Genomic DNA, 21,972 nt, shown 5'->3' on the forward strand with positions numbered 1-21,972 from the left:
ATGCACAACTCATCAGGGATGATGGAGTGCAGGCAGGTGGTCTCTGGAGGCCAGGAAGTAGGTCAGATGTATTTATCTCCTCTGTTACAGAGAAACAAACATCAGAGCATGTCACAGGTTTTTTTCTGACATGCATATGGTGATGACAAGCAGCATCCTGCAAGCTCTCTCGCTGAAACTGAGTGCATCTTAAAATAATTTTGATTTGATTTCCCAATGGTGTTGCTAAAAAAGAAATAATTTAAATTTTCAGAAATCTTAATTTTTCCAATGTATTTGGATAACAATAACAGCTGATCAGCTAAGACCTCATTGTGCAGATCAATTTTACTTTTTCATACGTACGTCTGAAATGTGCGGGAGTGAGTGCTGTTTAAATGTCTGTTTTGTACCCCACAATTACTGCCAGTGCCTTAAAACAATGCTAGTGCTGGAAAATATAGATATATTAATCTTTATGAAACAATTTATTAAACATATATTTTTATAAATATTTGATATAGACTTAAGGTCACACACTGCATTTGGAAATAAGAAAACATGATTAGTTTTATTAACCTATTGAAAATTTGAATTCTTCTGCATTTAACACCAATAATGCATAGAAAACAAGAAATTGGCTGGCAAACTTTTCAAAAGTTTAACAGAAACCTGCTAAACATCCTAAAGACACAAGGCCAGTGTGGGTTTTTTTTTTTGTGTATGTACCCAATGGTTGGGTTGAAAACAACCTACTTTGGTATTGCCAACCATGAATGTAAAACCACCTCAGATAATTTGTCAGGTTTATTCAACTTCCTCACTTGCAAATGTATTCGTTTTGGCAGCCAGCCTGTTTTATCTCTAGGATAAGATTGTCGGTATTATTTCAAAACATTGTCAGTATTGGCTGGAAGTGAAAATGTGGATCTCAGATACATTACTACTCCTGTTACCACACATGGTGGTGCCATAGGACTTGTTTCATGTAAAGCTTTATTACTTTGACATTATGGATTGAAAAATAAATAAATAAATGAAAAATCCCCTTTAATCACCTAGACAGATTTACTGTCAAAAACATAGAATGATATTGTGCATGCATCCTTGCCCCAGGAAAATCTAACTGCACCCCTCCCAGCCTATAGCATGTCAGTGAAACAGATCCTGATCGTGGCAGAGAATATTCCAGAGATTCTTTGACTTAATATAGTTTTACGAATCATAATTAAGCATCGACGTGACGTTGATTTAAAGGAAAAGCTCTTAAATTTCCATGAAAGAGAGGAAAAGCAGCTCTCCTGCCGACGCACTTCTTTTGCGTTGGGGAGCGTGTTTAACCAGCAGGATCGCGTGGCACGGGTGGGAAGCGTGGCTCGCATTCTAATGAGAGGTGGTGTGTCGAGGGGGGGGGGGGGTTCGCTGAATGAAAATCACGACAGAGTCGGGTGGAGGAGGAGAGAGGAGGTGGAGTGTGAAAGAGTGGGAGGGGAAGCAGCTGCTCCCCAGTCCATTTTCAGTCCAACCTCTGCTTCTTGCGCACAACAACGCGCACGCACACGACCGGTGGTGGTGGGAGCGCAGCAACCGGACAACAAAGGGGCGCACCTTCGGGGCTCAAAGGGGGGTCTCTGCAGCCAGGACAGGACTCCTCTTCATCAGCTGAACTAATCTATTTCTTTTACTTTTATTCTCATATATTTACTGCATAATAAATAATCAGCCAGTCTGGAGGTAAACGTCACAGAAGCTCTAATTGCTCGCGTAGGTAAGTCCATCAATCATCTGATGCATTGATTAATTGCTTAAGTTAACACCTGCATGTTCTTTTATCACTTCTTGTGTTCAAGGATCCAGTTTGATCAGATGAAGAAAAACTGAAGGAATGGGTTTTCTAGATTTTAGCCGTTGTTTGGGTGAAATTCTGTTTATTTTGGGGGCCTCAGTTTTATGTTGCGCCACTCCCCGTGCAGACTGCCATTAGTCCCCCTGCGCGAATAATTCTAGAAGGACTCCAACAGACTGGTCCATTCGTGACATCCGCGCTCTCTCGAACCCTTTGCGCGTTCAGATCAAGCGCACTTTAACGCACAGTGTTGGGCCGTCGTGATGCATGCTGCCCCCAGCTCGGCTTAACAACACTTAATCTGTCATTAAGGGGTTATTTTGAGGCGGCGCACTAGAGACGGACACCGGCTGACCTGCTCTACAAATACCCAACATCTCCCCGGTGATCTTTCCTCTACGTCTCTTCTTTGTATTCACTTAGGTGTAAACTTTTCTCCTTATCCTTCCTCTTGTTGTATCTCCCAGAAAGTACAGCCGTACTTGTGAGCTTCAGCACCGACATGGAGATGGAGCATTTCGACGAGCGGGACAAAGGTCAGAGACAGAGCCGCTCCAGCGCGAAGATGAACGGCGTGCCGAGTCCGACGCACAGCGCGCACTGCAGCCTGTACCGGACACGGACCCTGAAGACTCTGACCTCAGAGAAAAGAGCCAAGAAGGTCCGCTTCTACCGCAACGGAGACCGGTACTTCAACGGGATCGTGTACGCCATCTCCGCAGACCGGTTCCGGACCTTCGACGCGCTGCTGGCCGACCTGACGCGCTCGCTGTCCGATAACGTCAACCTGCCCCAGGGCGTCCGGACCATCTACACCCTGGATGGCTCCAGAAAGGTCACATCCATCGATCAGCTGATAGAGGGCAAGTATAATAAACCTCAATAAACTCGATGACTTAGTTAAGTTTAAATGTTGGCAGGACTTCTCCTTTTATCCACCTGAGCTCTTGGTCATGTCAGCATCCAAGACGTCTGTCTGTCTGTCTGTCTGTAAGAAGGATCCCTGTTGTAGGAAAGCAGCCAAACAGTATGAAAATGCATTTAAATTTACTGACTTGTTTGAAGATATACACAACAACTCTGCTCCATAAAAATCGAAACCCTTTTAACAGACTGGAGGTCTTTTTAATGACGTTTTGGCTCCGATTAACTCTGGATGTCTATAAGAAGGGATAAGAATTACAACTTGCTGCTGTTACTTTTGGTTGATATGAAAACTGAGAGCTTAAAACTATCCAGTATGAGTTTGTTTTATGTTTTTATTCTGTTTATCAGTGTTTTATCCATTCTGGTGACGTGAGAAAGGCAGAACGGCTGTTTTTGCTCACAGTTTTACTCACAATTTTAAAAGAAAATCTTTTCTCCCTTGTCTTGACTGTTTTGTTATTCATAAAACTCATCCCTTTAACCCTAACAGGTGATAGCTATGTCTGCAGCTCCATCGAAGCTTACAAAAAATTGGATTACACAAAAAACGTCAACCCCAACTGGTCGGTGAACGTCAAGGCCTCGGCGACCTCCTCCCGCGGTCCTCTATCTCTGGGCAGTACCAAAGCCGGCGCCCCTGAGATCCGCGAAATCAAGGAGTTCATCCGTCCGAAGCTCGTGACGGTGGTGCGGAGCGGAGTGAAGCCTCGCAAAGCCGTGAGGATCCTGCTCAACAAGAAAACAGCCCATTCGTACGAGCAAGTCCTGACTGACATCACCGATGCCATTAAGCTTGACTCTGGAGTGGTGAAGAAGATCTACACGCTGGAAGGAAAGCTGGTGAGAGAAAAACATTTATGTCATTGTGGCGTTGTCGAGGGCTGGTAACTCTGGGGTTGCCCGTTTGTGTCTGTGTCAATCGATCTATCTGACACAGAGAGATCCGACTGATTCCATATTTTTAAGACCACCTTCTCTTTTTCATAACTTGATTTTGTGAAACAAGGGTTCCCATTCAGAACCGGGAGCCGTGACGAGAGAGTGACACGTGTACTGAAAGGAGCTGAGAGATAGGTGAAGACGAAAGGAATCTATGAATGGAGTCTGGGCTCTCGCCCACGCTCTAGTGGCGGTGTATGCCAAAGCCTGGACTCCGAACACGGAAATAAATCAGAGTCATGGCCCCCTTGATAGTCCTCCCACCCATTCAGTTCCCACTCTCAATGGCGAAGGGAGACGCTATAAAAAGATCATGTTTTAAAGCTGCGTAGTACACACACAAGCATGAGGATCCTCTCCACTGTTGTGCTTCATGGAATACTGCATTTCTTCTAGTGCATCAGTGTTTCGTATTGTTCGTGACATGCTTTTCCTCTCCAGATCCACCCTGTGTGACAGAACTACTTTTCTCAATAGGAACATTAAGAGTGACACCTGTATTTTGTAGTAAATTACATTTGACATCAAGGTTGCCCTGCCCTTTTATCTTGTACAGAAATAACATTCCGTGAAAGACCAATCTGTGACTCATTCGCACGAATGTGCTCTTTTCCCGACGGGCTTTTCATGTCTAATTTCCATTTAGTATCGCTGTCCTATACCGATGAAATATCGTATGTTAATACTAGTATGCCATCCTTGTCCGACAAGCCCCGCCGTCTGTTTAATGATCCACCATTAACATGACCTGCTGTTACATCTTAGCACCAACCAATAAAATCCCCAGATCAGGTTTCCCCTGAAAAACCTCCTGCTGGGGATTAAACTGACGATGTTGAACAACGGTCACTCACTCTGCGTTTGCTATTAGTTGTGCTTACCTTGGAGATTATACAATAAATGTTGTCCTCAAAATGTTCACCCCTTTGAGAGTGAATAAAACTAGTATGATTATGCTATTTTTAGTCACAGCATTGGTGGGGCCTGTTGGCATGGTAACACATTCACTATCAAATTGGCGGGGTCAGGCTGAGTGCAGCTCCTTCTCTATTTCTGATGTGCGAATGTGTATGCTCGTGTGGGTTAAAGCATGTGGGAGCGCCTGTGATTATTTTTATTAGGAGAACAGAAAATAGAATATAGAATGAGACTGCAGCAAGATTTATGTGGAAGAACTGGATTTTAAAAATACTCAGTGGATTGGATCGGTGCTGCTGTTGCACATAGGCTGAGTCTGTCTGTCAGTTGCATGACAGGAAATCCTGGTCACGACCTGAACAGCCTCTGAATGGGTGAAAGGTCTCAGAAAAACTGTGCATGAGCTTGTAGCACATTTAAACCCCAGTGAAATGTGGTTAATCCACATTAACTTCACCAGTACTGACACATACGCGCACACACAGACACACAGACGCTATAACAGCTTCCTCAAGCTTCTGTAACAGAATTAATAAAACATTTCAAATGATGAATTGAGAGTTACACAAACTAAAACACTTCTGGATGAGTGAAGGCAGGAGGAGTCCTGCCACTTGACAATACATTATCAGCTATCAGGTATGCTAAAGTTAATTACCCAAGTGTGCATTGGGATAAAGTTACTTAAAGGGTTAAGCAGTGTGTGTGTATGTGTGTGTGTGTGTGTGTGTTTCTGGAGCTGCCGCTGTCAGCTGAGCCGCGACAGACATTGAGTCCACAGCTGAAGTAGGTTTCTGGGCCTGCCAGCCGGTAACACCGGGTCCCTGCGGACCCAGAGAATCCTGGGAGAGAGAGAGCATCTGAGGGGCGAAGCTCCGGCTCCTCGTCTTCATTAACCTCCATAACGAAGTTGGAGACAGGGGGGCAGGATGTGGGAGCATCCTCACCGCCCCCTTTTTCTCCTCCTCCTCCTCCTCCTCCTCCTCCTCCTCCTCCTTCTCATTCTAATCAATCTTCTTGTTTTCCAAAAAGGTTTTTTAGATATTTGTGAAAGTTTTTACAGACGCTCAACTCTGTAAAAGTAGCGCAGCTTAAATGTGCCAAATGAATAATTGATTGCGTTATTGGCATGTGAAGTTAGAAGAGGAGTTCTGCTATTTTCAGCCGTGGTCTGCTGCCAGCTATCCAATAATGAGTCTTTGCTGTATGTGTGTCGATACAAATGTGATTCAGTTGGTTTTCTGGTTTGGACTCCAAAAGTTGTTTTTTGCTTCGAAGAATGCAAAGGCATCTAGTCAACTATGGTATGTTTTCTGAATATAAGTAGTCACACAGGAACTTTTCAGAGTACAAACATACAGAAGATACTGCAGTTTTGCAGTTGAAGTAAGATAGAGATTCTGATGAAATTGTGACAACACAAACTTGATCAGCATTTGTTTTGTGCCAGGTACTCTCTTCGCCCTCTGGGACCTTACTCTGTGGTCCTTTTGGATATTGGATTTCAGGTTGTAACAAGAGCAACTGAGTGAGAAACAATATACCCCCCCCACCCACCCCGCGAGCTTAATTCACTCTCTGTCTCAGGTCTCACTGCATCCGATAGTAGGTCCTTTTCACTTAACACCCAGAGATACGTCCGCCCCATATTTCACAGTAAACTCTCCGCTATGGAAGTTTTCTTTCATTGGTTTTGTGGGAGGTGTGTGTGACCTGCTGTGATGTCACACAGAAACACCTCAGGGTGGTGCAGGCGGAGCGGCCCGACCAAGAAGATAGACGAGCCCTAAGTGGCTTAGGACGTGGACATGGCTGGACTATTAATACATCTAAGCTCTGTTTACACACACACACACACACACACACACACACACACACACACACACACACACACACACACACACACACACACACACACACACACACACACACACACACACACACACACACACACATGCCAACACACACACAGACAATGGATGGGACCCCAGCTGCCACCTTTGAGCCTCTCTAGACATACTCAGACGGGGACACGTGCCTTTTTTAAATGGACTCATCTTGATTTCTTTCGCGTCACCAGAAATTAAGAGCAGGAAGTGATTCCATGTCATCAACTCTTAGGTCGTGTTTCATTTATGAGCTTTGTGTATTCAGTGTGGTTAGAGGTTTTGTTTCCCACTGTGACCATCCACGTTAAAAATTCAGCTCTGTAAACGCTCTCACGTCATCCCAAAAGCGAACGGTGTCCCCGATCCCCCAACGCAGGCCTGTCATTTGTTTTCCTGCCCGTTTGGTGGGGGATGTTTAATCACAGGTTGTATCTAGAGATTGTGGATGAGTCGCTTGTTCACCATCTGCAGTGCAGCTCTCAGCTCTCAAACCGCATTGTTGGCCTGTTCTTCTGCTCCTTGGCAGAGCTGAAGAGCTTTTAATAAGTATTTATCTTCCTCTGGTGTTCCTCCCTACTGTCTCCTTCTCCTCTCCACATCTCCCATCCCTTTTCAATCCCCCCCCCCACCCATCCATGTTTGTGCTCCTCTACCTATCAGCATTGTTTCTCCTCTTACATAATATTATTTTTCTTCGAACACGCTCGAGCCGTCACATCACTCAACTGTCGACACTCCCTCTCATCTTTTTCCTGTCTCACTGTCTCTTGCTGTCAGCACACCATTGTTTTACGGCTGTTTAGTCGTCATTTAATTAGAACGCTCTGTGTGCACCCCCATGTCCTAGAGCTGCAACATATGGTGTGCCTCCCCCCACTGCCTGCCTTCCCATCTCTCCTCCCCCTCTCTCTCTCTGTGTGTTCATTCCACCTGCACTTTTATCTTTATTTATTATCCTGCACTTTTTTATTTCATGACTGTATTTATTCCTCCCTGTCTTATTTCTGATTATCGATCTGTGTAATACTGTACCACTGCTGCACGGCCCTCCAAATCGTTTTATTGGTTCTATATATGTTATATATTGGATACTGAAAGATGCACGGATTGTGTTCTAAGCATTTATCTGTTTGTAAGTTTGTTAGACTGTGTTGGTGATGTCATTTTGTTCTGCATAGGAGGATTGTAGGTTGTTAGTTCCATCTGCTCCTGCTGATCTGCTGAGTCACAGTCTGCTTTGTGTGTGTGTGTGTGTGTGTGTGTGTGTGTGTGTGTGTGTGTGTATGTGTGTGTTTGATTATCAATTCTCAATAGAAAACTTTTAATGAAATTATTTTTAAGACTGGCAGTCTGTCTGTCTGTCTGTCTGTCTGTCTCTCTGTCTGTCTGTCTGTAGTGGCAGAGGGCAGAGAACTTCATCACACCACCTCTTCATCACACACATGCACAAACACACACACACACACACACACACACACACACACACACACACACACACACACACACACACACACACACACACACACACACGCGGCTCTGAGTCATGCTCTTCTTGATTCAGTCACTCTCTAATCTGTCTCATCTCAATCTGCTTCCAAGGACTCTTGTACTCGGTGCTTCTAGTTGCTTAAGGAGAGTAAAAACCAGTAATCGTGACTTATTGAGGGATCCTCAGAGGATCTTGGAACATTTGGGACAATCTTCTTTTGCTTTGGTAGCAAATGCCTGAGATGTGGCTCCATCTTTGAAAACAGAATTAAATCGTGTAGATTGTGTTCCCATTTCAGTCCGTAGATAAATCTTCCTTCTGTATCAGTTGTAACTTTACAAACTTTGTAGATAATAAAGGTCTCCTCTACAGAATGCTTTCCTCTGTCAATGACATTTCCTAGGGTAAAAAAAAAGCTTAACACTTTTTATGTGTACCTAACTTTGCACTTCTAGCTTCAAATATTATATTTTGTCTTTTTTTTTTTAATCTTTGTGTGAAAGTGATAGAAATAAGCAGTAAGAAAAATGGGGGAGAAAAAGTTCCAGCGTTTTTTATGTCGTATCCAGTTCCTGTATACGACGTGTGTCAGCTCTGTGGGGATGTGGGCCACTTAAGGAAGTTGCAAACAATGTAAAAAATGAAAACCCATTTATGTTACCAGTTTGGGTAAAAAAACAATCGTTTTCTGATGTTCATCATTGTTTTCTGTAAACTTTTTCATGGCACAAATTTGTTCACACTGATGTCAGACACTGATCACATGCAAATTAATGAACATAAACACAACACAATCATAAGAATTAAGCTGAAAGATAGTATAGTTATAGTTCTTTTCCTATTTCATACCTAGTATCATATTTTAGTGGATGTTTTAGCTTCATATAGAGAGTTTGGGAAGAGACGCCATGCTGCCTCTTATAAAACTAGAAACGCTGATCAAGTCTGAACCACAGTCCAGCTTATTGCTAGGAATTATGAACCACTGGGGTTGGAGGATAGGGAGAAAGTCGGATAAAACCAAGACTACACGAGATGACCAAAGCCAATCAGAATTGGAGTGTGACCAGACTAGAAGAGGGAGTTGAAGTTGAGGCCAAAAAACAAACAAAACAAAACTAACTCTATTTAGGCTCATGATTGACGCTCAGTGAGAAGCACCGCTCCAGAAGAAGTGCTGCCATCCCCGTGTGGAGAGCTGAAGCTGTTACATAAGTCGTTATGTAACGGAGCAGCCAGCCAGTCTGCTGCACTGGTTTGAGGTGAATGCGGTACTTAACAGAGGTACCAACTCAGCCCCATGCGCACTTTATTAGGCTCCCGTCCCGACTTCCCTCTCTGCCAGACCCTTCAGTCATTTCCCTTCCCCTGTCAGCGGTCCGATGAGCGGTGCTGATGGCAGGGTGTCTGTGGGGGTGTGACTTCCCTCGGGATGCATATGGTCTAATCCTCAACTCGTGCCTCTTTCAGATCGTTTCCTGCCTGCCTCTTTTCTCGTCAGCCGGCACGGCTCATTGCCTGTCTGCTCCTTGGAGGAGATTATTCAAATTTCCCCGATGTTGTAGGGAATTTGAGCGTGAGAATGTTTTCATGAGGAAATTTTATAGATCTATATATTCCCGACAGTGACAAGGGCTTTGACCCTAAAGGACCCTGGTACCAGCTGTTAGCATAACTTATTTAAATTATGTGCTCGGGTCAGATGGGTCACTGGGATTTAAAGCAGCATTTAAGGGTGATTTTCCTTTCCTCTTCAGTTCTCTTATTATTGTCCCAATAAAAAATCCCTTATAATAACATGGTGAACATATGGTGCCTCATTGAGCAGTAAACATAGGTGTTGTTTCTTGCTATCTTTTTAATTTGTTATAAAAACAGTAAATAATACATTTCTCTTCAACATTAAATCCCCTGGTTTTTTCTAATGAAAGTTAAACCTGTATCGATCGTAGTTCATCGTGCTTCAGTTACTTCCAGCACATTGATCATTCATGTTGCACATAAAACATGCTGCTGAAACAGGCTGTCAGTTTCCAATCCTCTGTTCCTTTTCAGCCCCTCAGTTCAGAGGATCTGCATGTTTCCAACAAATACTTAGTCACTTCCGTCCCTTTTTTTTATCTCTTCAGAACATTAATCTGTTTCTGTCAGTCTTCCTGCCTCTCAGCGTCCATCTGTCTGTCTCGCTGGTATCTCTGAACACAGACAGCAGCGTGGCGTGTCCTGTCAGACAGCTGCAGCTGGTTCAGCACCAGGGACAGTGCCGCCGGCTAATCCCTGGCAGAGTGCAGCTACAAGTGAACACTTTGAAATATGCGCGACATAATGCTGACCTGAAAACGCCCTCTGTGTAACCACTCTGGGTCTTTTCAGGAAAATCAGTACTGATTAATTTCCATTACCTTTTCTTTCTTGGTTTTTAAAAAAAATTTTTACTGCAGTTTGCTCCTCTGAAGAATACCTTGAATACCTTGTAGATTTTTATTGTAACGACTTTTTTTTTTGTCATCGGTGGACATTTTATTCATTAATTCATCAGTTTTTTAATCTATGAATGTGAGAACATTTTTAAAGTCAGTTTTTTCCTCAAAAGTCTTGTTCAAAACATCGACATGTTCTACAGTATATAGCAGGTTGTAAACACAGATAAACAAAAAAAGTCTGTGCTTGTAAGAAGTTGGAACCTGTTCTTCTTGATAAATGATCTGAAAATTCCTCAGATTTGTTGATCAATTATCTGGAGAGATGCTCATCATTAATCCTTTTTGGATTTAGACTAATAAACTCAATTGCTCATTTGCTACATAAGTGTGCATATGTTTGTTCTTGAACATTTACAGCTCAGCTGCCTCTAAGTGGCTGTCAGAAACACCCTCTAAAGAGAGAGCAGCTGACAGATGAGTCCTCAAGTAGACCCGAAATCTGACAGGGAAACAGAAATAGCAGATCTAAATGAGCAGATTGAGCAGAGTTGTCAGTGATGGTTTGTTCCCAGCGGCTCATCTGCAAGAGGAGCAAGAAGAGTTGTGTGTGTGTCTGTGTGTGTGTGTGTGTGTGTGTGTGTGTGTGTGTGTGTGTGTGTCTGTGTGTATTTTTTTATTTTTATAATGAGTACGATCATATGTGTGTTTGGTAACACCCAAATGAAACCTCCGTACTGCAGCTCTGAGCCTCTATTGTGACAAACAGCAGATAGAAATGTACATTTTTACTGGTTGACTTGATCAAACAAAATCTTCATGTGATTCAAGGTTTCTTTCTTTTCCTCGGATCAATTATTTGAGCATTTATGTTGTGTCTTCCTATCCAACGTTAGCGAAATTGACATCCAGCTTGTGTTCCTTTTTACTGCTGTTGATTTGTTGCCATGTGGGATGGATTGTGGTTATTAAACAGCGCCACCATGTGGCAACAATGATGCACCATCGCAGACTTGCAGCAGCGTGTCCACCCATCTCAGTTCATATCTCAATGTGACTTGTAATTACTCTTAAAGGAAGGCAGACAAAAATAAGCAAGAACACACACAAGCCAGGAAATGGTGGTTTTCTTGTTGTACACTAGGGGGCGTAGTGAGAGTATAAATGAAGACTGACTATATCCAGGGTAAGTTATTTGTTGTGTAAGGCAATTCAGAAAGACTTGATGTTCACATTCATACAAGGTCACTCTCTTGATGGAGTGCTGTCCTCTAACAGCTCCTCTCTTCATTTCTGTAACAAATACTCCTTTTCCCTTTGTCAGTGATAATACAGGACGAGGTGAGGGATTGTCAGGCCTCACAGATGTGATGTAATAGATAAATGTGTCAACAAGGAGATTGTTTTTTATACTACAGTATTTGAATAAATAAGCAGTCATGGAAATTTAAAGATGATTCATCAAGAAAAAATCTTAAAGCACCAATTTATTTGTGACATCTCAAGGTGATGAAATTGCTCGTCTTACTTTCATCTCTTTTTGTTTCTCTATCCTGGTTTTAAACACCATGGATCTTGTCTAGCTGTGCCGGTTCAGAGCACCGGTGACATCAGAGGAGCTGGTTTTGTCTTTGAGTTCAGAGAAGGAGCTCAGAGCAGCAGTCAGGAATAGATTTCCGGTTTCCCTCTGTCTGATTGATTCTCACAGACTGCAGCGTAAAACTGTAACTAGAAGAATTCAACAATCATTAAAATAATCCTATTTTTCATATAAGTTCTCCTCTTCCATCTCCTTCCTCTCATCACCATTCCTTTGGCCAAGAGGCTTGTCCCTCTTTTTTTTTTTTGTCATCTTATCTAACAAGGATTATTTTGATCTTACCTGGGTCGTGAACCACTTCCTGTTTACATGTGAATTGGTTTGATTGGTGCAGTTCTGTAGAACCCACAGTAGGTAAAATATGAATGATATACCTCGTATCACAGAGGGCACAGCGTGCAATTAGTAGCACACACCAGCCATGTAGCGATGCCTAGAGGGCATTATCACCATGGCAACCATACTTTTTCACACCCATCTTAGTAATACCATATGTGTTTGCTCCATATTAGGACAACCCGCCTCTCGAAGGTGCCTTCAGAGGCTGCCCGACTTCTCATCGTCGTCATTGCTGATCTCATTACATGCTGCGAGCGTTCTCTCGTTTCCATTCACCCAACGTTTCTGGAGTGCAACGGCATCTATCTCAGGATGAGCAGCTTCAGAGAGCCTCCAGCAGCACCAGTGATCAGACTGGATGGTCAGACACGTCTTACAGAAATCCTCCCCGATGGGAACAAAGCTCTCAAAGGGACACATGAAACAGGTTATTTATATACCTAAAAAAAATAGCATTCTTTTAGGTTATTTGGTGAATTTATTTGTCTCATACAAAATAGAAGTGCTGTTACATTTATTTATTGGTTAAACTAATATCGATTTCAATCAGAGAGTGAATATTACATGATTATTCAATCTGTTGAAGTCTTCGGTGCTTCGACTATAGCAGTTATTTATCTGTCAAAGCTTAGATGTTAAATGTAGATGAAAAGGGTTCTAATACACCAGTAGGATTCACCATTATTTCACTCATAAATGCATGATTCCACGTCTTGGAGTTGATTTCGTGTAAAGATCACGGTAAAGCCACATCACTGAGGTAACATAACGTAAATGTTTGCTCTGCAAGCAACACATCTTTGTTTTGCTGCTCCATGAGGAATTTGTGTTGACATATTGTAGCATGGAAACTATTTTGTGATTGCTTAGGCTTTGTGTCAGTGGCCTTGGTGGAGGCAGGCGCTCTCTCAGCTTCTTTAAGTCTAATTAATGTGTTAATTGTTTCATATTTAAAATGACTGGAAATAATGAGAAATTCCCATCACCGTTCCCCGAGCGGAGCTGCTCACAGATAGCTGTGGGAGAGCCTGTCTAGGAAGATGCTACAAAACTTAAATGCAATATTGAAGCAAAGTTATTGTCCTCAGTAAACATGCATACTATAGGTGCACAACAAAAAGCAACAGTAAATTAATGTAAAGAAGGTCAAGTAACAATGTTTTCAAATTAAAATACCATTAAAGGTCTAATGGCTAAATCCACCTACAGCACCGACACACACGAGTGTTTATAACACCGATATCTGTATCACAGGCATCTAGTTAGAAAGTGGAAGCGCTTGTCACCGAAATAATCACCGGCACACTATCAGGGGAGATCAGGGAACAAAGCAATATGCGCTGCTATGAACTGAGAATATCAATCGCTCAAACACACACACAAACAAACACAAACACACGCACTTTAGTATCCATGTGCTGCGCAGGTGTGTGTATTTTCATGTGATGTGTGATTGGAAGCTTGTACACGCAGGCACACACACACACACACACACACACACACACACACACACACACACACACACACACACACACACACACACACACACACACACACACACACACACACACACACACACACACACACACACCAAGCCTTGATTTGAAAAGTTAAATGAAAGCTATCGCTGCTCCACAGAGAGCCTGTGTCTGAGATTAAACTTGTTTTTTTGCTTCCCTGTCGGCTCATTTGGAGTCTGCGGGGGGCAAAGCAAAAAAAAACACACACACACACACACACACACACACACACATACACACACACACATACACACACATACACACACACACACACACACACACACACACACACACACACACACACACACACACACACACACACACACGCAAGCACACACACACACAAGAAGGCCTGTTTTTATTGGGTGTTCTGTTGATAAACCTGTTAGATCAGCTGTGACTTTCTTTTGGGGATCGGTGGCTAATAGCAATCTAAATTAATTCTTGGATGTTAATTACCAGGACAATGGAATAATAGCATCATTGTGTTTGTATGCTAACTCCAGGCGGTGCTAGACATGCGTGCAGTATAAATTATAATAGCTCTTAAATGGGTTTTTGGGGGAGAGATTCGTCATAGTGGATGAATGAACCATTATCTTCCTGCAAATCCTTTTTGAATTTACCACTCTCTATTTTAAAAGAGAATTTGTTGTACTGATTGCAGGAGGATTGAAATTTGACGGTTGGCTTGTAGGGTGTGATTAAATGTACGTGAATGAATCATGCAGTGTGTATCACATATGGAATTAAATCATATAGAAAATAATGAGCAGCTGCACGTTTTTTTAAATTTATTTGCCATATTAAGCCTCCTTTTTATTCTAGGAGAATAAAAATAAATAGCGTATGACCTGTGAAGTAACAATAATCATGTAATTAAGCTTCTGTAGACACCTCCTTAAAATAAACAATGCAGTTGGCTCTTCCTCTGTGATCAGACAAAAACAAACTTTAACTTCTACACTTGCTAGCCTCTCTGGCAACCTATTTTTTCCGTGTCCCTCTTTACCCTCATAAATTCACAATCTTAGTTTGCTACTTTGGTTGGTTTAATATTTACTCATTACCATTCATAAGATGCAAGTGTTCAGGAAAGAGACCCCCTGCCTGCCGCTCTGGATGTTTGGTCCACGTGCTTGAATGCATCAGCAAATTAGTGAGTCAGCAAGGTCTCTTTATAGTTGCTGGTAGACTGATTAACTGGAGAAACAACACAGCGCTGCAGCTCAGGGACATGTCAGCCATATTCAGACGCGTTCACAGACGAGCAGGATGCAGACACTCCTTGTGCTCCTCATCCATCTCCTGGGGCTCATTGCATGTGCTTTTTCACCAGAGCACAGGAAGTTTGTGAGCATGTGCAGAGCAGAGGAATATGTGGGTGTCTTTGTGTCTTGTGCATTATACTGTGTATTTATAAGCATACATAGCCTAGAAGTAAGGAAACTATGTTTCTTTATATAGAGTTGCTTGAAAATGTTCCGTACAATGAGAGGGGAAATTGAGAAGATCTCATTTCCCTTGATGAACAGCTGAGGTGCCCTTGAACAAAATCATTCATCTGGAGGCTCTTGGCAGCTCCCAATCCATTAACTTGGATTCTAAGAGAAATAAAGGACACAAAAACATAATTTCTGAACTCAAAATGTTTGTCTGTGCTTCCAGGTGTCATGTCTGCAGGACTTCTTTGGCGATGAGGATATTTTTGTCGCATGTGGACCGGAGAAATTCCGCTACCAAGATGACTTGATGCTGGATGAGAGTGGTGAGACGGACAGTTGTTGTTCTGACATTTCTATACCTGTCTTTTGTGTTTTTACTCCCATCTGATGGGAGTAAAAAATTTCAACCTTTGAAAGCAGATGTTGACTGCTTTCAAAGGTTGAATCATTCTGTACAACCATACTGTGACAGAACAGGGTTGAAGTGATTTTCAATATTTCTAAAAGATATTTCAAAAAGTTTTTACCACCATGATAACTGGCAAACATGATAATTTAAAGGTTTCCTAAACACACACCTCATCATTGACATAACAAGAGAATAAAAGATAGAATTATTGAGAAAGAAATTAGATAAATGAACTTATTCTCCACTTCCCAACCAGTTTCAACTGTCATCTGCCTTCCAGCATCAATGCAATTTATTTCCCCACAACACTGTTTTTGTGAAGCAGTGACTTGATTCCCCAGAAATTCATAAATTGAGCTCAGATGGAGGCTCACTTTGTTCAATCTACATTCAAATGAAAGCAGAAAATGGTATTCCTGAATTTGTCTCAGGCAGGGGAATAAATAAAAAAAATTGTATATTACCTAAAAAAACAATAGAAATCCAGCAAATCACGTAATAACCAGACAGAGCAGAGAGCACAGACTTCTGCCACGCAGCCCAATTTCCATGTTATGTCTACTGAAAACCAACAATCCCTTCATTATGTGACTTTCATATTATGACTCACTGACCGCAGAGATATGCTGCTAGAATTTGTAATGAAATGAAATTGGTATCAATATTGACTTTATAGTCTTCAGGAAAGAAACAATATTCCACTAATGTGAGCCACGTCTGTAACCTTTGAAGATCAGCCAAATCTGAAACCAAAGTGAATCAGCACAGCTTTGGTTTTATTATTTAGTCTGCAGCTTCATTATTTTTTCTCTCACAGTAGCAGATTTTCCTGGAGCACTAGATCTAGAGTTTACTTGGACTTGGTCGATCTTATTCTGTGTACAAACCTCAAAGATTTCTTACAAAAAAAGGTTAGAAACAAAAAAAAATCCAAATAACGATCCAAATGAATCACCACAGACAATACAGAAGCATACAAAATCCCATTTTCTGCACAAGTCTGGATATGGTTTTCTCTGTTTAATGTCTAAAGCAAACCAGATTAAACTAAAAAAAAAGACAAACACCGTCATATTGTTGGAATTGAATGATTAGCTGGACCAATATTTATCTGCCTGTATTCTTTTCTTTATTTGTTTTAGCTTGGGCATTATCCATATTCTCCTACTTGACTTGTAAAAAAAAAAAAAAAAAATCAATTCCTGCTCTCTTCCTCTTCCCTCCATGTGACACATTGCCCTGGTTCACTTGGCAGAAGACTGTGTGGGCTGTCCAGTTCATTACAATTCATTCCCTCACCAGACCTCCTTTCCTCTCCTCTCCTTTTTCCTCATGGAAGGAGAGGTCTCCTGCACTCGAGCCATCGCCTGACTTTTTGCACTGCTGCTCCTTTTTTCCCCCCTTCTACTCCTGTCTCTCCATCACGGTCTGCTGGGGATAAACTCTGTCCTCACTTCACCCATCTGTGTTTCTCTGCCTGTCTCTCCTTTCAGCTTCACCGTCTGGCTGCTGCTGCTGCCATTTAGTCCTCATCTGTATTCTCACCCTCTCATCTCTCCTCCTGTCTCCTATTTGCAGGAGTGTGCCGTGGCTTTTGTTCAGATTCACTTCATTTGTTTCATGTGCAGCCTTTCAACCATTAAATAATATGCATCCCACCTGAATTGCTGGCCTCCCCCTCCCATCCCTTCTTTCTCCTTTTTCCTCCCTCTTTTGCCCAGTTCTTTCCTTTCATTTGTTAAATATAACTGCTGCCTCCACTTTTATTTTGTTAGTCTTCCATTCTGTTAAAAAAACGGTTCTTTGGAAGCATTAGCTACTGATGAGCCTCTCCACTCCACTTAATAATATATAATGATAGTAAGTTAAGCATCTCTTATATTCTCGATGTTAGAGTCATAATTCCTGTCAGTTATCACTTGTTCATAGCATGTGGAGTTACCAGTGTAGCACAGGTTTATGCAATAAATATAAGTACAGATCAGGTTACATGCTGGTCATAAAGACCAGCAGGTCTAATGGCATTTCTATGACAACAGGCTCATCTTGCCTATACAGTATTTTCTGCACTATAAGGCGCACTGGATTATAAGGCGCACCTTCAATTAATTGTTTATTTTATAATTTATTTCACATATAAGACACATCAGATTATAAGGTGCACTGTAGGTGTATGAGAAAATTATATGCTTTTAGGTGTGCCTTATAGTGTGGAAAATACTGTACTCTTTTTTTTATTTTTACATAGGCAAAACATGGCCTTGGTGCTATTTTTTTTTAACCTCTGTCAAAGCCAAGGAAATAGCAAGGGCAATGGTGGAGGCAGGTTTGGCTACAGGTTGTCCAGAGGGAATTTTCATTAACACATGTCATCACTTAGAGACGGGACAAATGTAAAGACAAAAGGAGGCAAGACCCACCATGTTTAAACAGTCTTACAGCTGAAACACTGAACACAGCCCTTCCTGTTCTTAATATGTACATAGTAGTTTATTATTGCAGGTTTGGAAACCATGTTGTGGTCAAAGGAGGATGTGACAGGGTTTCTTTGTTTGGTGACACAGTGCCTTGTGTGTGTCACGCTGAAAATGATGCAATGATATGTTTGTAGGTAGTTGCTATGGTTATCAGGTGCACTGTCGTGTAAGTGCAATCGTACCAACAAAAAAGTGAGTGGAGAAGTGACCCAATACTTCAGGCTAAGAGAAGCACAAGTCGAGGCAGAACTAAACATACACGGTGAACTGGGAGACAAACAATGGATTGGATGGGATGTCAGACAAAGTTCATGTGGTTGTTTGTTCACTGATGCTGTTGAACGTAACTAGAGTGGAACAATCAGAAAATAACTTTTTATTTCCCAGTTTTCCTCTCTGGCTGATCCAGTCACTGCTGTCTTCATTGCATCAACCACAACGGGCTCACCTTGAGTGTTAACAAACCAAGTTTGCATAATTTATCAGTACTTTTAGATTGATAGTCTTTATCTGCACGTGTGAACATTTAAAAAAACCACAATGGTGCCACAAGCACTGTTTTCTCTACCGTGTGCATCTGTGTGCCTACTGGAGTGCATGAGGGAAAATGTTTGAAACTTATGTCTGAATTGTCGAGGAGCCTTGAAAATGGAGTTGAGGAATGCCGCATTTCCCTCCAATAATCCTTTATAATCTCTTGCATACTTGGCGGTTCTTAATGAAGCATTCAGGAGCTCCTTACCAACTCAAAAATTAAGAAAACATTGCATGATTTCATCTCAGTTGCTCTGTAGGATTGCTCCAAGCCATGAATTTCTATTAAGCCTCCAACTCAAATAAGTTTACAAGGCATAAAATAAGCCCTGCAGCTGACATCCTTCATTTTAATGCATATACAGAGAGAGAGAGAGAGAGAGCGCAGTGGGCAAAGGGGGGGACAAGAGGCTCAAGACAGAAGCAGAATGACAAAAGGAACAGACACAGTAGAGACGTAGTCGGAGTCAGATCTGCAGACAACTTCGCCTCCTGTCTGCATCGCTATAATTATCGCTTCTGCCTCAGCTCTGGCAAACTGTCATGATGTTAAAACTCTGCATTGAACATTAATCACCAGGCCACAATGATTGTCACACACAGACACACACGGACACACACAGAGGGATAGATGCTCAACCATACTGTCATACAAAGACACACACATGCAGATGAGGACACACACCAGCCTGGCTGAGTGTAATATCTACTTCCCCCTGGTCTAAATTGGTAATGAGCTATAATGGGGCTGAGGTAATGAACAGGAGAGGAGCAAAGTTTTGGAGATGAAGGAGGCAGGGAGGATGTGTGAGTACCATCACATGGCTCATTTAACAAGACTGTGTGTCTATAAAATATCAGACCTCCATGAGTCATAGCTGTCACTCCCTTAACGCTGCAGTAATTGCATGTAGAAAGCAAAGCCCAGTGAAATTCAGAACTCATTTTGGTGGGGGACCTGAAGGCAAAACCAGTCACTGCTGTGTTAATAGATTAGTGATTCTGTGTAAAGGTCAGAATCAATCAAAACTCTTACAGTAGTGGAATAGAAGACTGTGTAATTTGAATGCCATATATTAAATGCTCATGGTTGTAATGTTAAAGATGTATTTTACATCCACATCACAGAACACAATGCTGCCACAGTATCACACTGAATTCTCACATGTAGACTTTTTTTCTATTACACACAGGTATGCCGGCTTGTGACTAAAGAATTTTACGTGACAAAAATATGTATTTTCCAAATGGCATTTGACCATCGTTTTGCTTGCAGAGTGTCGCTTGGTGAAATCTGTAAACTACGGGAAGATGTCTGGCTCTCTGGGTCGGGGCTCCCCCAGGGCAGTGGTCCAATCAGGACGCAGCAAGTCCCCTGCTTCCGGTAAGAAAATAAGTTTATTTTTATTTTTCTTCTGTCTTTGCTCAGAAAAACAATAATGAAAACATTTGTCAATGTGATTTTTCACGACTAATATCATGATAAGATGACATCGAGTTGAATTAAAACTAACTGTGAATAAATCAACATTCAATTTTTTTTTTGAAAAAGATGAAAATATGACGTAGCTAAAAAAAACACACACTGTCAAAACATTTCTCTATTCCTGTTCACAAAAAGTGGAAACTAAATATTAGTTAGTAGAGTGTAGATTGTTCTGTAGAGATGGGGCATGAGTGTGTGTGATAGAAGCAGAAAGATGGAGACGTATGTCTGGGCATGTTGAAGCTATAAGAGACTCTGATGGAGGCAGTAATCACCCAACCGGGGTACAGAAGGAAAAAGCTGGAACCATCTGGTAGCTGGTTTTTTCCTATTGCCCACAAAATAGTTGGTACTTATTTGGTCTTGCAGTTTTATCTGATAAAATGACTTAAATGACTTGGGTTGAAATGATCTCAACTTATTCTCCATCTTTGGGTGAGAAGCTGCGATGACTGGTTCGAAACCGAATGTGCTTCAAAATGAATAAACAATTTAGAAAATGTTCCACCTCTGAATTCATTCCTTATCTTGATATCACCAGACTCAAACCTGCATTCTTATTCGAGTGGTTTTTGTTTTTTTTTCATAGAAAACTGTGATAAATCTAAAGCAGAAAATAACGGTTTGATTAGGTTTATTGAAAAGTTCAAAAATGACCTGATATCTGAGTGAAGAATAAAACTTTAACACTTCTCATTCAGTAAAAGTATCTGAAAGTATGGTTTTCTTTCACAGAAATAGTACTATAATGGTGAGACAAAACAGGATAATACTGATTAAATTAAATTAAATTAAAAAGTAATAGAATAAATGAAAAAGAGCTGACAGCTTATATTATGTTCTTTCCAGTAACCTATTCTTTTTTTTCCTGCATGCTGTTGTTGTGTGCTGGGTGTGTCTGCTTCACACATGATGGGTGATGGTTCTACCCTAACATTATTTGCATGAGTGCAAAGAGGGGTTTTTTTTGTAGCTGATTACTTAAGTAGTATTTCACAAATAAAAATAGTATGAATCAACATTTCACTGGCAGACACTGCAGACACTGCAGGGTGTGTGTGTGTGTTTTCAGAGAGAGAGACAGAGAGAGAGAGCTGTGTGTTTCGGCATGCAGAATATGAATTGAAATGAGAATGATTTCACAAGGGGGGTGGAGAAAAAGGCAAACAGGGATGAAGGCGGTAAAAAAAAAAAAAAAGGGAGAAGCTGGAATGAAGATGATAGGGAAAGAAGAGGGTTGGTGACTCAATCTTGCAGCCATTATTCGCCCGACAAATTAATGGAAGTACTAAGATGGTGTGTACTTCACTGTGTCTGGTAATGACCCTTTTACGAACGTCTCACAACAAAACTCCCTCCTCAGCCACGTACGAAACACAAACACAAAATAGAAAAAAAACTGGCTCACAGTAGTCCTAACGACTAGATGGGGTGGGATGGGGCTGGGGGGGGGGGGTGATTCTTTTCTTGATTTGACCTTTCATCATTAAATTACATTAGCGATCTTTGTTTGTTATTTTCTACTTTGTCTGAGAGCGTAGAGACACACTGGGGGGCCAAATGAGTCTGTGGGTGATGCAACCCACAGAAATGAGCCAGAATGAAGCTCCACGCTGCTGTTGCATGTACACACACACACTCACACTCACACACACACATACACACACACATGCACAGAACAGGCATGTAGCAGTTCAGAATGAAACTACAGTTGTGAATACAACATGTTTTGTGATGCGATGTGGAGGGAAATTT

At 41.7% G+C, this 21,972-nt stretch overlaps 1 protein-coding gene across 1 annotated transcript; it reads left to right on the forward strand.

Moving 5' to 3' along the window:
* dclk1a (doublecortin-like kinase 1a) lies at positions 1–20,171 on the forward strand. The gene is made up of 6 exons (XM_068330443.1): positions 1–61; positions 2,293–2,688; positions 3,243–3,592; positions 15,535–15,634; positions 20,008–20,115; positions 20,161–20,171. The coding sequence occupies exons 1-6, from the start codon at positions 1–3 to the stop codon at positions 20,169–20,171; spliced, it is 1,026 nt and encodes a 341-aa protein (XP_068186544.1).
* Positions 20,172–21,972: the final 1,801 nt, after the last annotated feature.

Source organism: Antennarius striatus, chromosome 13 (assembly GCF_040054535.1).
Source record: "Antennarius striatus isolate MH-2024 chromosome 13, ASM4005453v1, whole genome shotgun sequence".
Lineage (NCBI taxonomy): Eukaryota > Metazoa > Chordata > Actinopteri > Lophiiformes > Antennariidae > Antennarius > Antennarius striatus.